Raw genomic sequence first — 25764 nt, 5'->3', positions numbered from 1 at the left:
TAACACAAAAGAGAAACATGAGCTGCAGGCAAAAATAGAATTATCCCTATTTATGAATCAAAACACATGTTAACAAGAGTAGGTACCATTATTCGAGTTTTATTACACCTACAAAAGTGCATAGAAGTAAACGCAACTGGATCACTGTTGTTGTTTAGAGAATAAAAATGGTAGGCATTGCGTATTTGTTTATGTTTGAACCATGGTTGTACAAAAAGGATATTAATGAAGGGTCTACAAAAAATAAACTCCGTTTAGGGCCCCATACAGCCTTGGACCAGCTCTGTGCTCAATAAATCATCTGCACAGGTCTGATAATTTATTCAAATATTACCTGAAATTAAAGATGTGGTCACATTTCTTTTGTTTCACTAATTAGATGAACATGCATGACTTTATCGACTGTCTGTTAGTGGGCCGCTGCATCAGAAGAAAACTGTCGGGAAGCACTGTTACCTGGCCTGTGTGCACTGCTGTCAGTCTGAGGCGAATAAAGAGTTGAGAGGAGCAGCCAGAACAGTCTGTACTGTACAATGATGAGGCAGCAAAAACATCTTTCTGCACAGAAAAGGATTTAAGGGATTTCTACAGGAAATCCATTTGAATTGTGCTCCTTCTTAAAAGAACGAATGAAAGCGGTCAGCCATAGAGAGAAAGGAGGACGGGGGAAGGTATAGCGAAGGTCAGAACTTTATTCCTAGAAGAACAGACGACTTAATGCCAGAATGGCTCAGGTCATGGAAATGTCAGCACGCCCTTATTTCATGTGAGCAAGTTTACCAATACGTTTTTTGATTCATTTGATTCATTTTGTATTTATCCATATAAAAAAATATAACAGTTAAACATGGACTAAAAACACATTGATATAAAATTACACAAAAATATTTAAAATAAATAAAATCTAACAAAAAAAAACCAGAAAGTATTTCCCTAATCGGCCACCGGATGGTGCTCCATCCCCACAAAGCAAACTGAACTCCCCAAACCCGGCTGGAGCCAGAACGATGGACTCACTGATTCACAGTCTTACACAGAAGAAGTCCAGAAGAGATGAGAAATGTGGTTATATGAAAACAAATCCCCAATGAAGTCATTTTAAAATAACATTAAAAATTACAATTTATGTGTCTTAAATAAGGCATTTTATTTTCTCTTACGCATAAATAGAATCAGAATCAGAATCAGAATCAGAAAAGCTTTATTGCCAAGTACGTTTTTGGACATACAAGGAATTTGTTTTGGCGTAGTCGGTGCAATACAATACAAATTAAACAGTACAAACATATCTACAATATAATATAAATATAAGTGCACAGTTTTAAGTGAGTGAGAGTAAATATAGAGCAGTATAAGATGCAAGAGCAATACAACAGTGCAGGTGATCATTGTGCAAGTAAGCAGGAGTCCAAGCTGAGCGTTAATGTAACGCATAGAGTTACAGGTTACAGGTGTCCTATCAGCAAAAAAAGGGGGGGTGTGGGGGAAAGAGAGAATGTCAGGGTGGTTTCCGGGCTTTGTTAACCAGGCTGGTGGCAGATAAAAAGAAGTCAAAATATCTTAAAACTGTAAAGTGATAAATGGAAGATGTTTCAATGCATTTGTGGACCAGTGGAAGTGGTGAAAACAAGGCACGAGGTAAGCTGCCTACTCACAAGACATAAAAAAATGATAAATCAAAATAAGTTAAACAGCTGAAACATGGTTTAGTGCTGGTCCGTTGGTACCTGACCAGAACCATCGTACTGACCATGTGCATATTCATACCCGCCAGAGGGGGACTAGTTTGAAAACCGCCGATTTAGGGTAATTTTCTATAATCTACTTAGTCTGCTGTGAGGACATGTATTTATATGCCTCTTGTAAATAATATCTACCATCAGAAGGTTAATTTGGATTGATCAGGGGTTATAATCTGTCATATCATGTAAGAGTCGACTGGCCCAAACAGGATCAGAATCACAATCAATGGAAACATATTATAACCTTCAGATAATAATATACAATCAAATTAAACTAGACAGAGATTTAAGCAGTTTTATGAAAATGTGTCATTAATTCATGAAATCAATTAACAAAATTGTTTATGGTTAAGAAGTGGAAGTAGCTTGGCTTGACAACAAATTGGAGGTATGATTTTGTTAAGGGGAAATTGACCCAGAGTCTTTATTTAGTCATTAAATTTTTTTTAACTGGTCAATTTATATTAAAAAAACAAGGGGGGGGGGGGGTTGGAGGTAACTTTGTGACTTTCTCAAAGTCCTACAGGCACTATTTTACTCTGTTCAACCAAAACCCCACAAAGAAAAAGAAACAACCAGCCTACCTTTGAATCAAGTGCTTTAATTTAACATTGACATCCTGAAGGAGCCTTCTGTTACCATGAATTCTTCACCCTTATTAGAAATTTAACAGTACTTTCTTTGAGTGAACATAAAAGGATTTAAGGGACAAAACGTCCTAACCTTGGCCTAACAATGGGCATATGTGTGTTGAACATGTCTACTGAGACAGAAATGTATTAAAGAGGTAAAACACTGTGAATGATGAGGTGAAGAAGGGCAGTCAGGTGGGAGAGAGGAGAGTTCAAACAGCTTTATTTCAAAGTCGGGCAAGAGGTTTTTTTTTTCCCCCACAGGAGAAGGACGACATTACACACATCCACACCTGTCCCTCAGGAAAAGATCAATGCACACCCACCCTGATAGGAGCATGATGAGAAAATCCGCTCAATAAACACACACCACTGTAGACAAAGCTGCCGATCGATAAACACCAGCGTACAGGTGTCACTGCTGCCACCTAAGTAGCAGCCAATCAATGTTCACACGCAGACATACCTGTACCAATCAGCTGCTGTGCGCTCACAGTCACTCTCCGTCTCCGTCCAACAGTTTAATACACTCTGTCCTCCCACCCCTCCCTCAACATCCCACCTTTCCATCTCCTACCCTGTCTCCTCTCTAGATCTTACTCTGCATGCTTTCCCCTCCATGCAGCTTACAGAAACACACCATAACAGATGCAGGCAATATCTGATGAAGCCACAATGAGATGTCCAAAATTAAAGAAGCAGGTTGAAGTAGGTTTATGCAAGGAGAGGACAGAGCTGCTCAAACAGTTAATGTGTTTCTACATGTATGCATGGACACATTTAATGTACAATCATGACATGCTTCCATGCAGACAGTACACAAACAGCAGGTCACTAAAATCTGCACAGTGGTCATTTCAGAACTGCATTGCATCTGTCCATGCATGCATTGCATTTGTTCTCTTCCTGTTCTTAAAACCTCACACTGATAGGAAACAATTCATTTGATTCCCGCTTTGATCGTCAGGAATTTAAGAAAAAGCAAGCTTATTTAGTGTAGTTGATCAACTTTGATACTTCTCTTTTGTGAAAACAATCATTTATTTGTTCCTGATGCTTATGATTACCACGGCATGATTCAGGGTTTTCTTAAAATTTTCTTTGAACACTGTTATTGTTTCATCATGCCAACACAACAAACCTGGGGATATCAAATAGGTTACAGCAGGTCCTAACACACACACACACACACACACACACACACACGCACACACACACACACACACACACACACACACACACACACCATGCTCTTATAGATTTACCTTCTGAAAATACAATACAGGTCCTTCTCAAAATATTAGCATATTGTGATAAAGTTAATTATTTTCCATAATGTCATGATGAAAATTTAACATTCATATATTTTAGATTCATTGCACACTAACTGAAATATTTCAGGTCTTTTATTGTCTTAATACGGATGATTTTGGCATACAGCTCATGAAAACCCAAAATTCCTATCTCACAAAATTAGCATATTTCATCCGACCAATAAAAGAAAAGTGTTTTTAATACAAAAAACGTCAACCTTCAAATAATCATGTACAGTTATGCACTCAATACTTGGTCGGGAATCCTTTTGCAGAAATGACTGCTTCAATGTGGCGTGGCATGGAGGCAATCAGCCTGTGGCACTGCTGAGGTCTTATGGAGGCCCAGGATGCTTCGATAGCGGCCTTTAGCTCATCCAGAGTGTTGGGTCTTGAGTCTCTCAACGTTCTCTTCACAATATCCCACAGATTCTCTATGGGGTTCAGGTCAGGAGAGTCGGCAGGCCAATTGAGCACAGTGATACCATGGTCAGTAAACCATTTACCAGTGGTTTTGGCACTGTGAGCAGGTGCCAGGTCGTACTGAAAAATGAAATCTTCATCTCCATAAAACTTTTCAGCAGATGGAAGCATGAAGTGCTCCAAAATCTCCTGATAGCTAGCTGCATTGACCCTGCCCTTGATAAAACACAGTGGACCAACACCAGCAGCTGACACGGCACCCCAGACCATCACTGACTGTGGGTACTTGACACTGGACTTCTGGCATTTTGGCATTTCCTTCTCCCCAGTCTTCCTCCAGACTCTGGCACCTTGATTTCTGAATGACATGCAGAATTTGCTTTCATCCGAAAAAAGTACTTTGGACCACTGAGCAACAGTCCAGTGCTGCTTCTCTGTAGCCCAGGTCAGGCGCTTCTGCCGCTGTTTCTGGTTCAAAAGTGGCTTGACCTGGGGAATGCGGCACCTGTAGCCCATTTCCTGCACACGCCTGTGCACGGTGGCTCTGGATGTTTCTACTCCAGACTCAGTCCACTGCTTCCGCAGGTCCCCCAAGGTCTGGAATCGGCCCTTCTCCACAATCTTCCTCAGGGTCCGGTCACCTCTTCTCGTTGTGCAGCGTTTTCTGCCACACTTTTTCCTTCCGACAGACTTCCCACTGAGGTGCCTTGATACAGCACTCTGGGAACAGCCTATTCGTTCAGAAATTTCTTTCTGTCTTACCCTCTTGCTTGAGGGTGTCAATAGTGGCCTTCTGGACAGCAGTCAGGTCGGCAGTCTTACCCATGATTGGGGTTTTGAGTGATGAACCAGGCTGGGAGTTTAAAGGCTTCAGGAATCTTTTGCAGGTGTTTAGAGTTAACTCGTTGATTCAGATGATTAGGTTCATAGCTCGTTTAGAGACCCTTTTAATGATATGCTAATTTTGTGAGATAGGAATTTTGGGTTTTCATGAACTGTATGCCAAAATCATCCGTATTAAGACAATAAAAGACCTGAAATATTTCAGTTAGTGTGCAATGAATCTAAAATATATGAATGTTAAATTTTCATCATGACATTATGGAAAATAATGAACTTTATCACAATATGCTAATATTTTGAGAAGGACCTGTATATTTCCAGACTCTCTCTTCCATTTTTTAAATATTCTGGACATGTGAGTACAAAGCATTTACCTGTAAACTCTACATTATTCTGATTTTATCCTCTGCATGTTCATTAGACAGTATCAAAGTTGGCCTCCGATGTGCCACCTTGGTAAAAGGCCAATTTTACAGCTTTTCTGGGCAGCTGAGATCAGCTCTGTTTTCTCATTTTCAACCCTTAGACTCATCAAATCTGGAGTGGATTATCCTACAGTAAATGCAGATTCTTTAAAGCACAGTTTATGAACTCTGATGCCTTTATTTTGGTTGTAGAAACTTCAAAATAGCAGCGTTACTGCTTAATGCGGTGAAATGTCCCCTGTTTGATTTTTGAATGAGTGTACAATGATCTCAGGTAGTACCTCAAAAACCAAATTACTTAAGGTTAAAATGTTTAAATCAAGCTGTGATGTGGCAAACTGAAAAACCAAAAAGTGTTATTTGAATACCAAGCAATTTAAAAAAAACTTTATTTTTAGACATTTTTAGAAATGTTGAATTTTGTCTTTTAGAAAATGGGAGAACTGATGGAAATGTAAACATTTTCCTATACTTAGATTTCTTTTCCCAGAATTACCCACCCTTTGAGAACGACAAAGGCAAACTTTTCAACACAATGTTCTGTCGTCTCCTTCCTATGGTTTACAATCCTTTTAATAAGATGCCTGAGAAAGTTCTGGAGTGAGCAGCGTCGCTCCTACTTTCTGGACTCCAGTCCCCCCTGGCTGGCTCTCCCTAACCTGTTTAGGAGCTCTGCTGCTCATTCCCTCACATTTTTCTAATTTACAGGGAAGGCAGTCAGCTGTTTGGAAAGCCATAGCATGGAAGCTAAAGGAGCGTCAGCTATTACCTTAACTTAGGTAACATTTTAGGTTAAGGTGCAGTCAGAGTGCTAAGAGGCTAGAGTAGCAGGTGTGTTAAGCAGCTGAATGCAAGTTCACCACATTAGCAGAACAAAAATCCAATGATAAATGTTAAGACAACATGATTATAACTGCAATAATCACTATATTTTATCTGAAGCAGTATTGAATAATTGATGCTTTTCGGTTATAAATTAAAGCAAATTAATCAGGTTATCTGTTTTTGGTTTGAATATTTTTCAAATGGAGTGAAACAAGTTTTTGTTTTACTAAAGGTTATCATACAGTGCAAATCTTATACCAAGCAGGAACCATGCACCCAATTAGCAACAAAACGATCAATAAATGCTTCTCCTCAGCATCACATTCAAGGGTTTACTTTAGTGCTCTTAATGCAATCTAATCTTTGCATCATGCTGACATTTTAACTATAGTATCTATTCTCTGTGAAGCCATGTTCAGCAATACAATCTGCCATTTATGTGAACACAAAAGGAAGCATAAACTAATTCAGCAACAGGAAATGACAGGCGTTGTTGGCGCGATCATACAATAGCACCCGGACAGGTTAACATATAGTCAGTGTTGGATCAAATGCATGCAACTTCTAACCTTCTTGCATTTCGAGGCATGAAGGCAAACCCAGAAGAAGACGAGCCCAGTCTGAATAAAGAAGCAGAGCATTGGTGGTGGCTTTTCTATCTGCAGTCTTCAGTGGTAATGAAAAGAGCAAAAGGGAAAGAGGCTGCAGCCGTCACGATGTAAAAGGTGCATGAAAAAGACAGAAGTAAAACCAGGCCATCTGCAGCCATGTTTCTGTGTGTGGGTTAATGAAAAAGACAGAGCCTAAAAGAGATACTGAAATCAACCTGTTCTTTAATAATAAAAAAGGCCTTTTTAAATAAATATCAGAGTTCTCTTTGAGAAAGACATGATGAAAATGTTGCGGGTTTTCTTTTTACTCCATTTGCCGCCCTTTATATTTGCACGTACCCATGTTTGTGTGTGTCCATGTGTGTCAGTATCGTAGTTTCTCAGTAAATGCCCCTGGGCTTTGTGGTCTATTCTGAGGGGTTTAGAGGAGTTTGTTAGTTGAGGGCCAGGTGCAGGCAGACAACACATACACTCACGGAAGATAAACGGACCGAGCGCGTGGACGCACGCGCACACACGCACACACACACACACACACTCGATCACTCGCGTGAACGCGGGACGGATAAATGGACCCGGTTGCAGGGAGGTCTGACAGAATGCCTTTTCACACCTGGCTGAGCCCAGTGGAAGGTGACAGAGCCACATCTCCCAAAGCGAACACACACACAACGTCAGACACACACACACCTTCTCACATTGGGGAGTTCAGGGTCATAAGCAGCATCATGAATAAAATGAGGCTGTCTTAAACAGAAGGAGCCCTTTGTATGCATGTGTGGAAATGTGGTTGTGTCTGCACGGGACCCCTAACCCCCATGCCAGTTTGGATCTGTAACGACCTTCTGTTCCCAGTGCTTAAATGGCTTAAATACTTCAATTAGACCTGGGTCACAATCCTCCACCCGTTAAAGCACAGCATCTCACGCACACGCACACGCGCGCACACACACACACACACACACACACACACACACACACACACACACACACACACACACACACACACACACACACAAGAGTAGTTTCATCATCGAGGAAGATGCAGGAGACTTTCATAGGCCCTGTCCCCTCTGCTCTGTGGCTCTAAGTGAAACTAAATCGGCATCTTCCGCAAAAACATGAGCAACAATTAAACTCGGCTCCTGTCCTGTCTGCCAGCATCTCCCTTGGAACTTCTCCGTCCCGCTCCCTCCGCCTTCCTCCTCTTCACTCCGTCTCTCCCGCCGAGCCACCCCGGCGCTAACGATGCTGCCTTTTCATTAGACAGCCCCTGCTAATTAATCTCCATAGAGGAGAGTGACAGACCTCCCCAAACACACACATCCACACAAAGTGCACGCCAAGATGTATGCAAACACACACTCTTCTTCCATCTTCCCTGCTCCCCTCTTCCCGCGTGGTGTTGGCAGCCCATTTCATGCTTTATCACGTCTTTTAATTGACAAACAAGCTGCTCTTTTCTCTTAGGCTGAGGTCTATATCACCCCCTCGCTCAGATGCACACACACACGCACGCACGCACACACACACACAGACAACGAGCCAGGAAAACTATTTATATTTTTTAATTTGGGAAGCACACAGACAGACACGCAGAAAAAGGCAAATAACTTTCTGCTGACATGTGGCCCGTGAGTCTGTCACACAGTTTTCAACTTTCTCATACTCTGTTTCACAACACACACACACACACACACACACACACACACACACACACACACCAACTGAAGTCACATGTTGGTACTCCTTTTACTCATCTGGTAGAAGATCAAATCAATACTGACAACCTCTAATGTATTGAATAACATTTTTATGCTCATAGAAAATTCTTATTTTTACAAATTTTATGGAAATTAAACATTCCTGAAACTACAAGTGACCTTATTGTTATAAAAATGTTAAACCACCCACACGGCTTGGTTTCGAACGTTATGAAAAGAGCAGAGATTTAAGAGAATCTGTTTGAACATGACTAAAGATGAATCCTTTGTTGTTTCCAACATGTCCAGGTGGTTGGACGTGGCACGTTTCTGGTCTGATTAGACCAGAGTCACTGGCTTTAGAAAACGCTGGGTTCAGAAAGCTGCTGGCTTAGTCTGCCCATTCACCATCGCCGCCCGGTTCTCTGCTTTAAATGGAATCGCCGCAGTAAGAACTACTGGGCCATACAGAAGTATTCATACACCTTGAACTTTTATATTTTACCTCACCTTACAGCCACAAGTGTCACTGTACTTTATTGGGATTTTGTGACAGACCAAATCAAAGCAATAAGTAATTGTCACATGGAAGGAAAATGGCACAGTGTTTCTAAATTTTTGACATAAAAAACCTAATACGTGTGGTGTGTATTAGAGTTCAGCTGCCCTGAGGACCACCTTTTTTACTGCAGTCAAAGTATTTTGGATTATGTCACTACCAGCTTTGCACATTTACAGAATTTAGTTTCTCCTCATTCTTCACGGCAAAATGGCTGAAGCTCAGCCAGATGAGATGGAGAACATCTGTGAACAGCAGGTTTTAGCATAGATAGCCCTACTGGATTTGGGTCTGAATTTTGACTAGGCCATTCTAACACATGATATGCTTTGATCTAAACCCTTCCTTTGTAGCTCTGGCTGTGTGTTTCAGGTGGATTTCCTGTTGGAAGTTGAACTACTGGTCCCAACTCAAGTCACTAAAAACACCTAACAGTCCAGGACTGAATTGTATTTAGCTGTGTCCAACTTCCTCCCAACTCTGACCAGGTTTCCCTTCCATGCTGATGAAACCATGCCTACATTATAATGCTACCGCCACCATGTTTCTCTATAGGGACTGTGTGTTCATGGTAATCTACAGTGGTGGTTTTCTGTCGCAGATGGCATTTTCTAACATTGTTTTTTGTCTGACGTGTGTGTGGTGTTCCCTACATGGTTCACTGCAAGCTGGAATTGGGAGTTATTATGGCTTTCTATGTTCTACTCTATTTTATTTCCAGATGATGGATCATACTGGACGTTCAATAAGTTAACCCTGCTTTAGACAATTTTCTCCTTGACATGTCTGCTATGTTCCTTGGTCTTCATGATGATGTTTGTTCACTAATGTTCCCTCAGAGGCCTTCACAGAACCGCTGGATGAACAGGCCTCTGAAGGGAATTGGGTATCAGGGTAAAGAAGGATAAATGTATACTTCATAATTTCTTATTAATGAAACCTTGAAAAACCACGTGTCACTTTTATTTCACTTAATAATTAAAAGTTGTTGGCTGACCATCAAATTACACAATCAAGAATACGTTGAGGTTTGTGGTTGTAACCCAACACAATATGAACCACTTCAAGGGATGTGAATATTTTTGCAAGGTCCTGGGATCACATGAAGTATGTGGATGAGTTTCTGAAAGATGATGTTGGTCCACGGTGAATCAGACCAGTTCTGATGCATCATCACATTTAAAATAAATGGAGGCTCTCTCTTTTTATGTTTGATTGTGAACACACACACACACACTAATGCAAAATCATCTTATGGGGTAAAGTTGGCTGAGTTAGAAAGCTTCTTAGGAACATTGTAAATTACCAGTTATTGTGTGTTTCTTCTAAGACTTATTTTGCTACAGGTTTAAATAGGTTTGTTGTGTGTAAATTATAGCTTTAAAAGGTAACTTTTTTAAAGCCTAAGGCCAGCAAATTAGCCTCAGGTAGGTGGGCTTATGGACAGATCAATGGCTGCTCTAAAAAAAAAAATTAATGTAACCCTGTTTGATGCCGTGTCCCTCATAAAATCATTTGTAGATTTTAAACATTTGGAGCAACTGAGGAACTCTTGACTGTATTTGCTTGCAGTTTCAGTGCTGAATGTTTGAAGCACAACTCATTCTCAAAAAAATACGTTTCCACATTCATCTTCTACATATCTTAATTTTAACACTTTCAGCCCAATGTATGAAGAAAGTTACACTATTTAAATTGGATTTCTTAAAGAAAAGTTTTTATTTCTGAAATGTTCTTGAAAGAGAATGTTTGTCAAAAATGAGGCACAAAATCAATAACTTCAGGCCTCGTGACTTAATTGGTCATTTTATGATTTAAAATGCCAATGTTGACAGACTACAGTTGCATCTTGGTAAATCAGAATATTATTGACAAGGTAACTAGTCAGTCAGTCATTTTCTTTACCGCTTCTTCCATAGTGGGTCGCGGGGAAGCTGGTGCCTATCTCCAGCAGTCTATGGGTGAGAGGCGGGGTACAACCTGGACAGGTCACCAGAAGCCAGAGTACCCGGTGAGAACCCACGCATGCATGGGGAGAACATGCAAACTACATGCAGAAAGACCCCCGGCCAGGAGTCGAACCGAGGACCTTATTGCTACATGGGAAAGACTGCTGTTGTCAAGCAGACAGTCATTGACATCCTCCACAACAACAAGAAGACACAAAACGTCATTGCTAAAGAAGCTGGATGTTTACAAAGTACTGCCTGCAAACGTTAATGGAAAGTTGGGTGGAAGGAAAAAGTGTGGTAGAAAAAGGTGCACAAGCAACCACTACGTAGAGAAGATTGTTAAGAAAAGCCCATTCAAGTTTTGGAGGGACATCCAAAGAATCCAAGTTGCTTGAGGTCCAGTGTGAAGTCTCTATGGTCAGTGATGAGGAGGAATGAGGAGCCGTGCCCTGTTGATCCACTGTGTTTTATCAAGCTTACCAGCAGAGCTGCCATTTAGCCTTAGGGCACTTCATACTTCCCTCTGCTGACAAGCTTTATGAAGATGCTGATCTCATTTTTCAGTGGGACCTGTATCATGGGTTCACTGTGTTTGGCTAACCCCACAGAGAATCTATAAAGTATTGTTTAGGGGAAGATGAGAAACACCATAGCCAACGATCATAGGAGCTATAAGCTCCTAACACCTCAGCGAAATCAGAGACTTTTAAAACACCTTTTTTTAAAATGTAATCTTCACATTTTCTGAGGAAATTAATTTTCAGATTTAAGCCAAATCTGACATCTGTCATCATATTTAACAGCAATTTTTTTATTACATCACTCTTTTTGTCATGAATGCAAATAATACATTAGTTTCACTTTTTGAACCAAATAACTAAATAGAAATTAACTTTTCAATAAAATCCTAATTCATGGAGATATGCTTGCACTTCAGGTCTGCAGCTGTTTTCAAAATGAAGGAAACTTAGCATTTATTAGTGCATGGTATAAAAGCAGAGGCTTTTATACCATGCACTTTTATACCAAAAAACATTCTCTAAACTGTAAAACAAGCCATATGCACAGGTAAAGCACAGCCCAGGTGACTGAGGGGTTTGACAGCGGTGAATTATTTAGGAAAGTGACTCACTGTGATGTGGTACTGTCTCCAGATCTCTGGACAAGCCTGGAAGAGATAAAGAAACTTTAACATCATAATGCACAAAAACAGTTCCTTACAGACACTCAGTGGCTTGCAGAGAGAGAAAACAAAATCTGATGTTTTAATGTGCTTTATGTGTGAGAAAGAACTGAGAGATGATGACTAACAGACAAAGCCTGGTGTTATTTGCCTGCTTGAGTCTTTCGGTCTTTTCTCACATCTTTCCCTAAACTGCCTCAGAACCTCAAAGTGTTTTCTGTATGGGTGTCAGTGTGCCGTCAGTGACTCAAACAGCCAGACATTAAGGCAGTTGGTTGGGTGGTTGGTTGGTTGCTGGTGTGGATAAAGCATTATCTCTGGGGCTTCTCCATGCTGTTCCCCAAGCGTTCCGACATCCTTTACCAACTTCCCACGGGGAAATTGAAAATGCTGCAGTCGCTGCAGGCAGCGACATTTATCTACTTACATACCTACTGAGTGAGGGGCAGAGTGAAGACGTAATTCAGAATTCAAACTTGTTCTGTGAAAAAGCCTGATCTTAATTTGCTCTTGCGCACACTAGAGTGCCTCAATCTATTCTATATGAAATAAAATTGCACTGAAAAGGGTTTACATTGATTCTGAAGCTTCTTTTGCAAGCAAAGCGAATCTGTTTGGACTCAAACTTGGATGGATTTCTACAGCTGCATCTTTCTCCACCTTTAATCTAGCTTCTTCATTCAACAACCCCCCCTGCTCCCCCACACACACCAACACACAACCCCTCTTATTTGTTCCATCCCTCCAAACCGACGGGGTGGTGTGCTGTTGTCGAGGGCGACAGGCGAGGCGAGCGACACACTCGCGCTCCATCAACCGTCTGTCTTTAATGAGAGACACAGAAAGGCCCAGGGGACTGAGACTTGACTCTTTTTCTCTCACAAACAGACACACACTAATATGTTCAGCGTAATTTGTGAGTGTAAAGGGGGGAAAAAAAGAAAAAGACAAAAGTTGTGCATTACAAGTGAGAGGTAATTATATCAGAGCACATCTTTGGACTTGTGTTGTTTATGAAGCCATATGCACAAGAGGTGAGAAGAGGTAGATAACCAGAAGTACGTGATTCCGAAGAGACAGAACGGATAAGAGTTTGAGAGACAGAAAGAGGTGAAGAAAGAAAGAAAAATTGGCTCGTGTGTGTCCTGGTGTACCCTCTCCTTCTGGTGTTCACCTGGTTACTCATCCATTACACAGAGCACAGTACATGACTGACTGACGAAGAGAGAGAGCGAGACAGAAAAAAGAAAAGGAGGGCAGCCGCGGAATGCTTCTTCCATTCACTCATTTCTTCTGTAGTGTTTGTGTCAGAAAGAGCCAGACAGTGAATGCAGCAGTGTGATAATTGTCATTGATGGTCCTTAAATGCACCCTTCAGTTGTAATGCTCACAGACAAACACACAAACTAAGCAGTAATTGCTGAAGGGTATCAATTATTGTGAAGAGAAGAATGTGCTGACCTCTGGTCACTCATTATTACTGAGAGGGACAACAGATAAGCTGGGTGATTAGCTGGGGCTCTGGGGAACCGTTACAATTTCCTTGTAACTGTTGATGTGCTTATTTAGGTTTAAGGATGTTTGGAGTAAATGCACATGCATCAAAATATTCATATGCCCGGCAGATTTTGGTTTTAAGTATTATTTTAACTTACCAACCTCTTTTTTTAAGACAAGAGGCAATATTGATTTTTAAAGTGGCCCAGTAAGAGGAGGGAGCTAAAGATTATTGTGATGGTAAAGATGCCTTCCAACCTCATAGAGCTGGAGCTCATCACCAGCAATGAATGGTCAAAACACCAGTGGAAACATGTAAAAAGCTCTAATAAGAGTTTGATTGTTGTAACACCAAAAAAGGATTTCCATTGATTATTGAGGAGAATATAAATGCACTGTAAGCACATGGAGGTCAAACTGCATGGAGACGAAGAAGAAAGGATGTGGTAAAATGAGAATGAAGGCAGAAAACAACATAGTTAGTTTATTCAGTGGGCCTATTGACTGATGTATTTGTGGAATCAATTTGAATAGTCTGCGTTAAGCTGCCATGTGAAAACTGGAAGAAGCTTTTCAGACATGATACTCTGCAACATAGACAGTCAGAAATACAGAGATGCACTGATAAGAGATTTTATGGCCGATATCAGTTAGTAGCGTCTGTGACAGTCTGACCTACTGAGCGTTTTCTTATAGGGACAAGTTGGTCTGGATCACTTAAATGAAATCATAATTTAAAAACTAGTTCTTTCAACTTACTCAAGTTATCTTTCTATGATATTAACTAGGGTTTGATGATAAAACACAAAAGCAGACCACTTCTGTAAGAAATAATAAATCCTGTCAGCAATTACAATGTTTTGAATGTCAGTGTATCGTGTCGAGTAGATGATAAATGTGGTCCTATGCTCACATCAAAGAAGTGTCCTTTCATCCTGCAGCGATGGCACTGTTTGTGCCAATAAGCTCTCTCGCCGCAGGAGTTGTAGAGGTGCCCAGGCTGGCTACAGTTGTTACAGTGCTTACTGGGACACTGACTGGCCAGGTGACCGTTTGTGCTGCAAAGATGGCAAGGTGTCGACTTCTGCAGACAAACAATTAGCACAACACAGTTTGTTTGTTTACGTTAGCTGTTTACAAGATGGCCATCCTACAATACAAGGGTGCAAACTTACTTTGGGGTCAGGGCAGTTCTTTGAGAGATGTCCCATCTTGTTGCAGTTTCTACAGTGGATGTTCTTCCCAGTGTAGTATCTGTTAGGCATTCGCTGCACTGCTATCCTGGGACCCCGGCCTCTGTTATAGATCTGAGCCTGAAACATATACAAGTAGTGTTTTACTGGCCTTATGCCGTGGCTAATGATGGTCGCAACAAGAAAAGATGATCACCTACTTCCTTATCTTTCTCTGAAACAATCCAACATCCTCCTTCTTCTTCGTCTGCATCTCATAGAAAAAAAAATAAATGTTGAATTAATTACAGCAGAAATGTCTAAAACCTAAAGTTCAGATTAAATATGTAACGGTAAACCTTTTATTAGGTAACTCTTTTCTCATAAAATTTTATCTCCTTTTATTTTATTAAAGATAAACAAATTTAATGTAAAAATAAATACTTTTTAAAGCCACGAAGTTCGGGTGTGTTTTCAACAAGTTTTACTATTTTTTATACCCTACTGTTTGTTTGTATGGACTCCAGATGTACAGCCAGAGGTGTTGCACTGCATGTCAAATACAGAGGAATTAAATGGAACAGACCAACACAAAGTAATGCATGGTTTACAACAGCTTTTTTTAAACTATTCAGTTCACATGAGTCAGTACTTTGAAGAACCACCTTTCGCTGCAAGTCTGAGGTATTCTTCTACCAGCATTGCACATCTAGAGACTAAAACTTTGCCCATTCTTCTTCGCAGAATGGCAATTTTTAAGTCCTGTCACAGATCCTTAAGTGGATTTCGGTTTCTTCCAGTATCACTTTTAAAACTGTTTACCCATAAAGAGGGCTTATTATTACTTTCCTTCAACAATAGCTTTCTTCCTATTGCCACCTTGCCATTGAAACCATATTAGTGCAGTGCAGGACTAAGACTCTCCAGCCTGAGCCGTGAATCTCTACAGCTCCTCCAGAGTTGGCGCAGACCTCTCGGCTACTGCGCTGATTAATGCTGTCCCTGTCCAGCCTGTCAGGTTAGATTTACAGCCTTGTTTTGGGAGGTTTGGAGTTGTGCCATCATATGCTTTCAATTTTCAGACAATGGACTGAACAGTGCCTTTATGATGCTGTTTGTTTTTTTAATGTTCTCTAACAAATATCTGAGATCTTCAAAGCTGTATACTAGATTAAATTATTTACTCTTACTCTGTTAACTAATTAGGTGACATCTGGTTACAGCAGGTTTTATTTAGGGGCATTACAGTATAGGGGGATGAATACAAAAGCCCACCAAACTTTTCATGTTTCAGACTTTGTGTCTGAACTCATGTCCCTTGCAGATGTACGTCATTTTTGTCCCTTTTTGAAAAAAATGCCAGGAAACAGATCTTAAAAAAAAAAAAATCTTATTGCAGCACTGAATCAGGATTTAATACAAGCCAGAAACTAGAAACTCTACAAAACCAAGCAACCCTGTTAGGAACTCTAAATCCTGCGGGATGACATTTGCTTCCTGTGACAGAGGGGATCCAACCACACACACACACACACACACACACACACACACGCATATATAAACCCAGAGTGAAACTGACACAGTGGCAGCCCTGCACATCTGTATGAGAGCGGCACTAACAGCACCCTGAGGGAGAGCGCTGTATTCTCCTCAGGCCCACAGAACTGTAACCGACATCCAGAAATCCTAACGTACACGAAAGCCCCAACACACAGACACGTGTAGTTGGCATAAATTATGGGCCGATAGCAATGACCCACACATGCTTTCAGGAACACAGACACACCCTCACACATCGACCCCTGCGATTAGCTGGTTGACAGTCTTTAGCCTTTGGATAAACACACAGCCTTGAGCCATAATCAAATATTACTCTCCTTTCCACCCTTTTCTCCTCCAGTCCTCTTTCAGATTCTCTCTATCCAGCCCCCTTATCGCTATGCAGTTCAGCCCTCCTTCCTTTGCTTTTGCTTCCCCTCCTTGTTTTCTAACCCCCCTTCCTCCTCCCTGGGTGAGCGGCTGCACAGGGAGGTTATCGCCTCTCTTCCCTGTCAAACAAATTAAAATGGCTGCTGTTTGGATGGTGCTTCTTTCTGCCACGACCTTCACCTCCAAATATACACACAGACATTATCACAAAAACTAGCAACCCAACGTTTTTACCAACACGCAGTGTGCCACTCAAATCCTAAAGTACCATTTGGTTGATAAATTTGACATAATGAAACTTTTCTTATGCGATAGAAATCAGTCCATAAATGATGCCTCTGAATGTTTTACAGATTTGTAGGAACCAGGTCAGGAATGATCTACCAACTGCTACAAACGTTAATGTGAGAACTATTTGTGTTCTTTAGGAAGCACAGGAGTTTCATAGAGCGTATCAATTTCCTACATTTCTAGTGACAAATTCCTACATTTCCCACATTTTCTCCCATGGCATCATCGGACGAGGAAGAAGAGCTAGTTTGCCTTGTAGTTCTGGAGAAACAAAAGAAAGGAAGGTGGTATATAAGGTCATTAAACCAGACTAGGGATGAAAAAGGGGAAGTGCGGCGAAGAGAGTGGCAGTACCATTGCACGTCCTCGCAGCTGGTTACTCGGAGCAGAGCATCACATATTGAACAGTAAGATGTGCCGACAGATGTCCCCTTAGAATCCGCGAGGATGTCCAACTATGTCGGAGCCTACAAGGTTCTGCAGTCCACAGGTTTGAAATTGACATCGTTGGAGGATTTCTTCTTTATAACTCAGAGTTGTTGAAATTTAAGACTTAATTTGATTTGGTGAAGTCATGTGATCCCCAATAACGTGTAATGATACCTTTTTTCTTTCCAGCACTAGAAATTACATCCAGCTGAAGATGTTTTACAAAGACATTACAAAAGTATGTTTTGCACAATCCTTTTTTTGTTTTGTTTTATTGACTTTGGAAACCGTTCATTAAGTCCATCGAAATTTCATATGCCACATCATTTCTCCTGTCATTCCTCATTTGCATATTTGTATCATAAATAACAAAATTGGGAATCCTAACACATTACAGGTGCATTTATTGTGAAAAAAGATGGTTTGTGTGTCAAAAGCTGCACCTCTTCATAGTAAGCTCTGTAACAGTTAATTGGCTGTCGAATTTTCCTTTGAACAACCCCAAAAGCTGCAGAGTTTGACCTGTTTCTGGGCAGACTTGACAGAAAATTAGTCTCAATCAGCTCACAAGAGTTAAGACTACAGATAAAAAATAAAAACAAACTACTTAAAATTGACAAACTCAATACCAAACCTATCAAAATACCATTGAACAACAACGCTAGAAACCTGTCTGAAGAGGCGTAACAGGGCCCCACTAAACAACTAATTTTGTTTGTGTGCAACAGTTTATGAGCCTCCAGATAAAAAATTACATCTCATTATAAAAAAGTTAAAAAAATATAGATTTTATGCAGAAAAGCGATACTTTCAGCTGCTTCCATTGCAGCCATGTTTTAACACAGCTCACTATATATGAACTATTCTGGTCACACAGTTGTTGAGAGAGAAGGAGGTTTTGATGCACACCTCTACACATCACAGTAATAGTGCTGGTTTCAAATGTATACCTGAAGGCTGACAGAAATTTTAGGTTTTTTAACTTAAATTACATTTTTTGTCTCCAAGGGTCGCTGTGGTGAATTACAGGCAGACAGAGAGCTTTAGCATCACTGAGTTAGGTGCCCGTCTGTTAGGTTCCTAAAATACGTTTGTTAGAGGTTATTTCTACCTACTTCCTTCCCTTTACTGGACAAATAAATGTATGAAACTTTATTGAATGAGGTCACATTTGAGATTGAGACTTTGCTTTCACTACGTTCTTCTTGAAATATCATTGTGTCACGCATTCCCTATGAGCTACAAACCACTGGAAAGGAAAAGTTATAGAAGTCATGAAATATTCGCATTAACACTCTTTTTTCATCTTCAACCATCACTATTTTTTCCTGGCTTTGCCAGAAGATTAAGAGCTTGACATAAAATAAATGTTTAGATTTTTTGGATCTAAACAGCACACAATGAGGGCATTTCATATGTAGTTAAAATAAATATCAGTATATCGATATTCATTGTTACTTTCATTGAACAAACAGTAAAAAGAGTAGAAGTAATCCCAACAGCGTTGTGAGATTTTGGGTTTGCAAACATTGTCTATTACAATTCATCATTGTCATAATGAATCGTAAATCTTATCACAATTTTATTCATGATAACAATAAAAAATATAATAATTGCCCATTTTAGTTAAATATCCACTGATGCCCAGGTGTGCGTTCCTTGGAGGATTACTGTCACTCTTCAGCCCCTTTCAGTGGCTCTTCAGCCATCCTCATACTCGATTTAATTAAAGCGTTTTTTTAAAACAAATAATATCACTTTGTGATGTGACCCAGAAAATTGAACTGACATCTCTACTTCTGTTGGCCATGGGATGTGTAGATGAGGACCTCTGAACTAAAAGGTAGTTTTTAAAAATCACATCTGGAAATATAGAATTTTTAAATAATATTTTTAAGTTAGTGACACAGATATACTCAATAGACACAGAGTGACATATTCAAGCATTTATTTTGGTTCATTTTGATGCCTAACGTTTTCACCTAATAAAAAAAACAACAATTCGATTTCTTAGAAAATTAGATTACATAAAACCAGCAAAAGGAAATAAAATGGAAATCTTACCCTAATAAAATGTATGTTCATGTATTACAAAGTACACTGTATGTACTCAATTTTGTATAGGTTCCTTTTGGATAAATTACGGCATCAATGTAGCGCGGCATGGAGACAATAAGCCTATGGCTCTGCTGACGAGCTAAAACTGTCAGGTAGGTGTCTGCTCTGACTTTGGACTCGGCAAAACACAGTGTACCAACACCAGCAGGTGGCACAGCTCCTCACGTTCTTAGTGTGGAAACTTCAAACTGGACCTAAAACAACTTCAATCCTAAACCTCCAGAATCTGGGAGGTTCAGAATGAAAATAATTTCATCTGAAAAAAAGACTTGTTCACAGAACAGTTCAGTCCATTTTCTTCTTAGCCCAGATAAGATGCTTCTAATTGTGTCTCTGGTTCAGAATGAGGTTAACATCAAGAATACAGCCAAGTCATAGGCCATGTCCTGGACATATCTGCATGTATGGTGGCTCCCGAAGCGCCAACCCCAGCTGCAGTCCACGCTTGGTCAATCTCCCCAAACACTTGATTGGACTATGCTTCAAAGTCCTGTCAAGACTGAAGTTTCAGCTGTCCCTCTGCCTTTTTTTTTTTTAAAACATGCTTTTTCCTTACACTCAACTTCCCATTAAAAAGCTTTATTACAGCACTCTGAAAAGCCAGCTTCTTTATCCAATAAACTGTTTTAACACCCTCTACATGAGTCTTTGTAGAGGGTGTCAAAGAATATCTGCTGGACAAAGAGTAGTTTTTGTCCATGATTGTTTAGGCCACAACATACCAACTCTAAGAGAAGTCTGATGACAGAAATGTCATTTGGATTTTTTTTTAATTAGCTGTTGGCCAGAATCATCAACGTTAAAAGAAGTAAACGCTTGAAATATACCACTCTTATGATGCACTAGTTTCATTTTTTGAATTTAATTAATCATACATTTAATTACATTAAAATGGTTCCAGTTTATTAAGATGCAACAGTACTTTTGTGGTTTTTGGTAGCTGTAAAAGTTTGTTTACTTTTCATATCAAATTTTCAGAACAGTATTGTGTAACTTTTACAATCTTTAAGCCATGCTCAAATTAATAAATACCATTTATTACGAAGTGGTTTTGAGGCAATGTGCACCTCCCAGCATTTACCCACACAATAACCTGACTTATGCGTCGTATCAGTTAAAGTTCAGTTTAGTTTTTCAGACACCTGCACAGTTGCATCTGTTTTTACCTTTTCTGCGACAGCAAAATAAATGATGGTTAGTTTACACTGAGGAGAGAGAGGAGAGGTCTCCTAATGCTCAGCTACTGTGGGCAGACTAGGGGGCCTCAATGGGACATGCTGATGTGTCTTTGCACGCTTAGCTGGTGTTACACAACAACCAGTACCCAGTCAATGGGTGGCTTGAAAAAGAGCAGGGGTGAAAGGTGTGTGTGTGTGTGTGTGTGCTGAAGTGGATCTGTGTATGTGTGAATGTAAGTAGGCGTTAGTGACTCAACGAACGTCGTTCCCAAGGCATTTCCCAGGGGGACTCCCCAAATAAAGAGCAGGAAGCTTTCCCTTAATCTAAAGGCCACCCCTATCTCCCCAAGCCAACACACACACACATACACACACACACACACGTAGATAAAGGGTGAAGCTCTTTGTCACAGCCGAGGAATCAAACACATGGGTGGAGGGGTGAAGGAGAGGAAAGGGAAGGAGAGGGTGGGTGGGGGTCTGTTGTCTGTACACAGGGTGAAAATATGCTAATCAACCAGGAGGCCCTGTTAAAAAACCAAACCATCACAGCCTCGTTCCATCGTGGCCCAACAGATATGAAGGAGTCTGGAGCTAAAAAAGCAGATGGCAGCGGCTTCTTCAAGCAGCTGAACAGACTCACGAGAGGCCTCGGCCGTGTCGACTGCAACTGCTCAATTTCAGGAGATGTAATGGGGAGGCACTCCAAACACCCACGTGAGAGGTGTAAGCCCAAAGATCTTTTGACATTGAGCTGGCTGCCATCACCTATTAAAAACAGGGGGACCTTCAGAGGTCAGTGTGCCAAACAGCCCCTGAGTCATCTGCTCGGAATTTCTGAAAATGTTCAGACATCTAACTCACTGCACTTTCTGGGACTACAGTCGACTTTTTCTGCGGGACAACTCGTTCATTATCTCATCACTCCATCGTCAAGGGTAATGCAGCACAATGGCATGGAAGAGAGGGAGACTGAGAAATGGAAGGAGGGCCGGATCAGGGGAGAGAAGGCGACAGATGCTACCTGTCTGTCTCAGAGGTACCCTGATTACTAGAAGACGAGGAGGAGAGGGGAGGAGGCTGCATGTCTGTTCATCAGAGCCGGCAGAACAAAACAAAACAGAGGAATTGCGTGTGTGGGGTGCGTATGTGTGGGTGTGAATCTGCCCCTATTACTAGCGAGAGCAGAACGGAAGTGTACGTGTGGCTAATGAACCATGAACACCCGGGTCTCCTGGGGTCACACACACACACAAATGGGATGAGGTTCAGACAGCATGGTTTAAGTCTGATAAACCACGGACAGGCAGAAATAACTGCACGCACAGGCTCACCTATATTTACTTTGTTGCCTAAAATCTGTCGCCATCCAGACCAAATCAGAGGCTTACATTGTCCCAACCCGCCGGTCCCAGCACTTAACCAGGCACACCAAGCTGTTGACCAGGCTCATTAATCCACCAGTGTACGTTCACACACACACACACTCACAAACAAGGAGTAAAACAGCGGCCTTTCACCCCAAACAGAGGTTGTGTTTGATACTGAAGCGACAGGGCAGGATTAGCAACGGTATACATGACAATGGTGAGGGTGTGTGGGAGAGTGTGTCTGTGTGTGAGCACAAAAAAAGCATTTCTTTTATGACATCTCCTCTTGCCATCCAGCCTGCCCCTCAGTGAGATTAAACACACCAAACTATTGCTGACCAAAAAGAATTTAAAGGCAGTTCTCGTATTTGCCCAAACAAAAAAAAACTTCTTAATGATCCCCAAGACTTTTGGGAAAATATTCTGCAGACTGAAAAGATAAAGCGGACATTTTTAGACATTGTTTGTCCGATTGCATCTGCCACAAAGGTAAAACACCACTTTCTGAAAACATCCCACCTAAAGTTAATCATGATATGGCGCTGCTTTACTGCAGAATCTGCACGATCTGATGGAACCATGAATTCTGCTGCTTACAACTAAATCCTGAAAGAGAATGTTGCTACCAGTTCCTGCACTGGGGATATGCAGAAGGTAATGGTCCACGCACAGCGGCATGTTCAACTCTGAATGTCTCAAAATAAAATATAAAAAAAGGAAGTGGCCTAGTCCAAGTCCAGACTTAAATTTGCTTGAGATGCTGCAAAAAAGAGCGGGCCAAAACGTCTCCACAATGCTGTAAAAGAGTAAGTTGGTTGATGGCAGTTGTTGCTGCTAAAGGTGGCACAACAAGTTAAGTTTAAGGGGCAGTTACTTTTTTCCGTATATGTGCAGGATGGTTTAGATGAATAAATAATAGCTTAATAAATGAAATCATCTATTTTACGTTCACGCAAGTGACACGAAGATTTATTCAATGATGCAAAACATTTAAGTGTGACAAAAATGCAAAATCAGAACAAAATCGGTTCTGCTATGTAACGGATATTTTTTATTTGGACTGTTGTTTTGGGTCATATTGTCTTATCTCTATATTTGACCAATAAGACAAGTATCTGCAACAATTCTTCCTGCACATTCAGAGGTGGTTTGAGAAGATAGTAGCATAAACATGCAATCAAGATATTGCTGAATATTTGATAATATCAATTCCAGTTAGGCAAAATGTCGCTGACTATTCTGTTTTTTAACCATCACTATGGCCCCATTACGCTCCGTGAGCTTTAACATCTTGGTTCGTAAAATCCAGGTCCGTGGTGGACATCAAGGGCAGGGAAAGGGCATCTAACTGGACTGATATATTATTAGGAAGCAGAGCGTGAATGCATGGCCCTTGAAATAAAATTGCCAACAAATTTTTCCCAATAATATGATCCAATAATAACACCCAGTCTCCTATACAAGCCTAGTAAAGAAAACGGTGGATGAAAGAAAAACATTAAAAAAAAGACATTTTGGTTAAAAAAAACAACAAAAAGCTTAAAATGGACATTTATAAAATGTTTGGATTGCAGTAAAATGATGCTGTGTCTGGATTTTGGTGTTAAACACTACACACTTGTCAGAGCCTCTGTCTTTCTAACATACAACTTTCAAACAGAAGTAAAAATATCAGGGTTTAGCATGGGCCGGTATGAGATTCTCACTGTAAAATAACCTAAAGTAAATACGCCATGGCTTCAAGATATCTCAATATTTTAAAAAAATTCAAAGCAAAACAATTATGAATTGATCTAATCAATTGTATTTAAAACAAAAAGTGCTATAAATATTCCTACCCTTGCTAAAACAGTATGTTGATTATTCCAGTTAAGCACTATCAATACCATTTTTGTTATTTTGATACATACTCTAGGCTTCATCACAAATATAGGATAGACAACATCCACGTGTCTGTTGCAAAGTTTATTTTAAGACTTTACAGTTTGGCTCTATATAGATATACCCAGAAGTCTAGCAAACTGATATTAGCTGGTTAATTAGTCAGGAAGCACAGGTACCCAGCTTGCAGTCTGCTCCTTTACAGACATGTTGCTTGTACTACATTAGTTTCAACTACACACCAGTCCAATGTTTCTTGCGATCAGATCTAACTCTAAACAGCAGTAAAAGGCAGAAAGGTGAAGTAATCTAATTTCAGCAAGCTGACCAGCAGTGCACAACAAGGGAAAAGAAACTCTGCCACTTCTGACATAGTAGGAACAATATAGAAAACTTCAGCAGTTTTTAAACTGTAACGTTTCAAAACCTCGGTTTACTGTGATACCAGCAGCTGGCCCAAACAAAAACAGCCAAAAACGTGTGTCTAGTAATGGACCTGCTTCGGTCTGCAGCTACATATAGTTCAAGTTACAGAAAGATTTTATGTAAAAAAACAAAAAACAAAACAGCAGATTAAACCTATAGTCTGACACTTGTGTAGTACTTTAAAGGACACAGAACTCTCTCAAGTTTATTTATTTTTTTTTACATTTGGCCAGACATGCTGAAATAATTCAAAATAAAGCAACCTGAACATTTCTAAACTTAAACACAATTTGCTACATTTATTTATAAATCATCTGTTATGGTTACTGATTTATATATCTTTCAGCTAGCAAAAACACACTCAGTTTCACGTGATCCAAAGTTTGTCATGACCATATGAAAAATAATGTTTAAACAGAAGCAAAAACTGTCAATGATCTTTGACAATTAAAGAATTTTTGCCATTTCAGGTTTGTGGATGACTAAAATGAAAACCGATGCCATCATCCAGGCTAACGTGCTTCATGTGTATGGCTTCTCCAGTCTTGTTTCCACTTTGTGCACATCAAACAACATACTTGAGTGTAGCTCATCTTTAAAAATGTGATATGTAAGCACCCCCACCACGCTTCCCCCTGTGACATGTGGAGCTCTCACCCTCTGCTCGCCCGTGCCACCTCCTCATTTTCCTCTTCACCCCCTTCCGCAACCATGTTGGCAGCCAGGGCAGGGCAGGTGGCCAAAGCTGTCAGTCAAACCTCCGTCGCCACGCGGCAACACCACAGACACCAATTACCACACAGCAGGGGCGCGGCCTGGCAACCGCATGGCAACCACATGGTCCAATCACGGTACACAACAACAGGGACCGAAGAATGCCAAGAAAAGTAAAAGTGGTGTCATGTGTGCACAAGTGTGTGAGCACATGCACCAGATCCAATGTTATCCAAAGCCGAGCCAACACATATCTGCAGGTGTGATGGAAGACAGGAAGTCACTGTGTCGTTTTAATATCCGTTTACTGTGTTTAGTAATGATTATTAATCTGAAACAGAAGAATTACGTTCAGTGATCTGTTGATAGTCTGAGTTTTTATTAACCCATTTAGGGCCGATTTAACAATGCACGCTCTGAAACATTTGAAATGGATCAACATCATCAAGACAAACGAATTTATAATGGCATCCTCCCAAGTCTAAGGTTGAATAAGAGAGGTTTTGCACAAGCAGTTCAATCAGTTCCAAAGAAACAAAATCTAATCA

General features: G+C 40.5%; 1 protein-coding gene across 1 annotated transcript in view; it reads right to left on the bottom strand.

Moving 5' to 3' along the window:
- zcchc7 (zinc finger, CCHC domain containing 7) overlaps window positions 1–25764 on the bottom strand; it is a 67099-nt gene that overhangs the window by 12874 nt on the left and 28461 nt on the right. The window contains exons 4-7 of the mRNA XM_047366950.1: window positions 15102–15148; window positions 14884–15021; window positions 14622–14792; window positions 12161–12196 (exon numbers count right to left, since the gene is read on the bottom strand). Of these exons, the coding sequence (XP_047222906.1) occupies window positions 12161–12196; window positions 14622–14792; window positions 14884–15021; window positions 15102–15148 (392 nt within the window). The remainder of the gene's footprint in view (window positions 1–12160; window positions 12197–14621; window positions 14793–14883; window positions 15022–15101; window positions 15149–25764) is intronic.

Source organism: Girardinichthys multiradiatus, chromosome 5 (assembly GCF_021462225.1).
Source record: "Girardinichthys multiradiatus isolate DD_20200921_A chromosome 5, DD_fGirMul_XY1, whole genome shotgun sequence".
Taxonomy (NCBI): domain Eukaryota; kingdom Metazoa; phylum Chordata; class Actinopteri; order Cyprinodontiformes; family Goodeidae; genus Girardinichthys; species Girardinichthys multiradiatus.
This window is presented reverse-complemented; position numbering and strand designations above follow the sequence as displayed.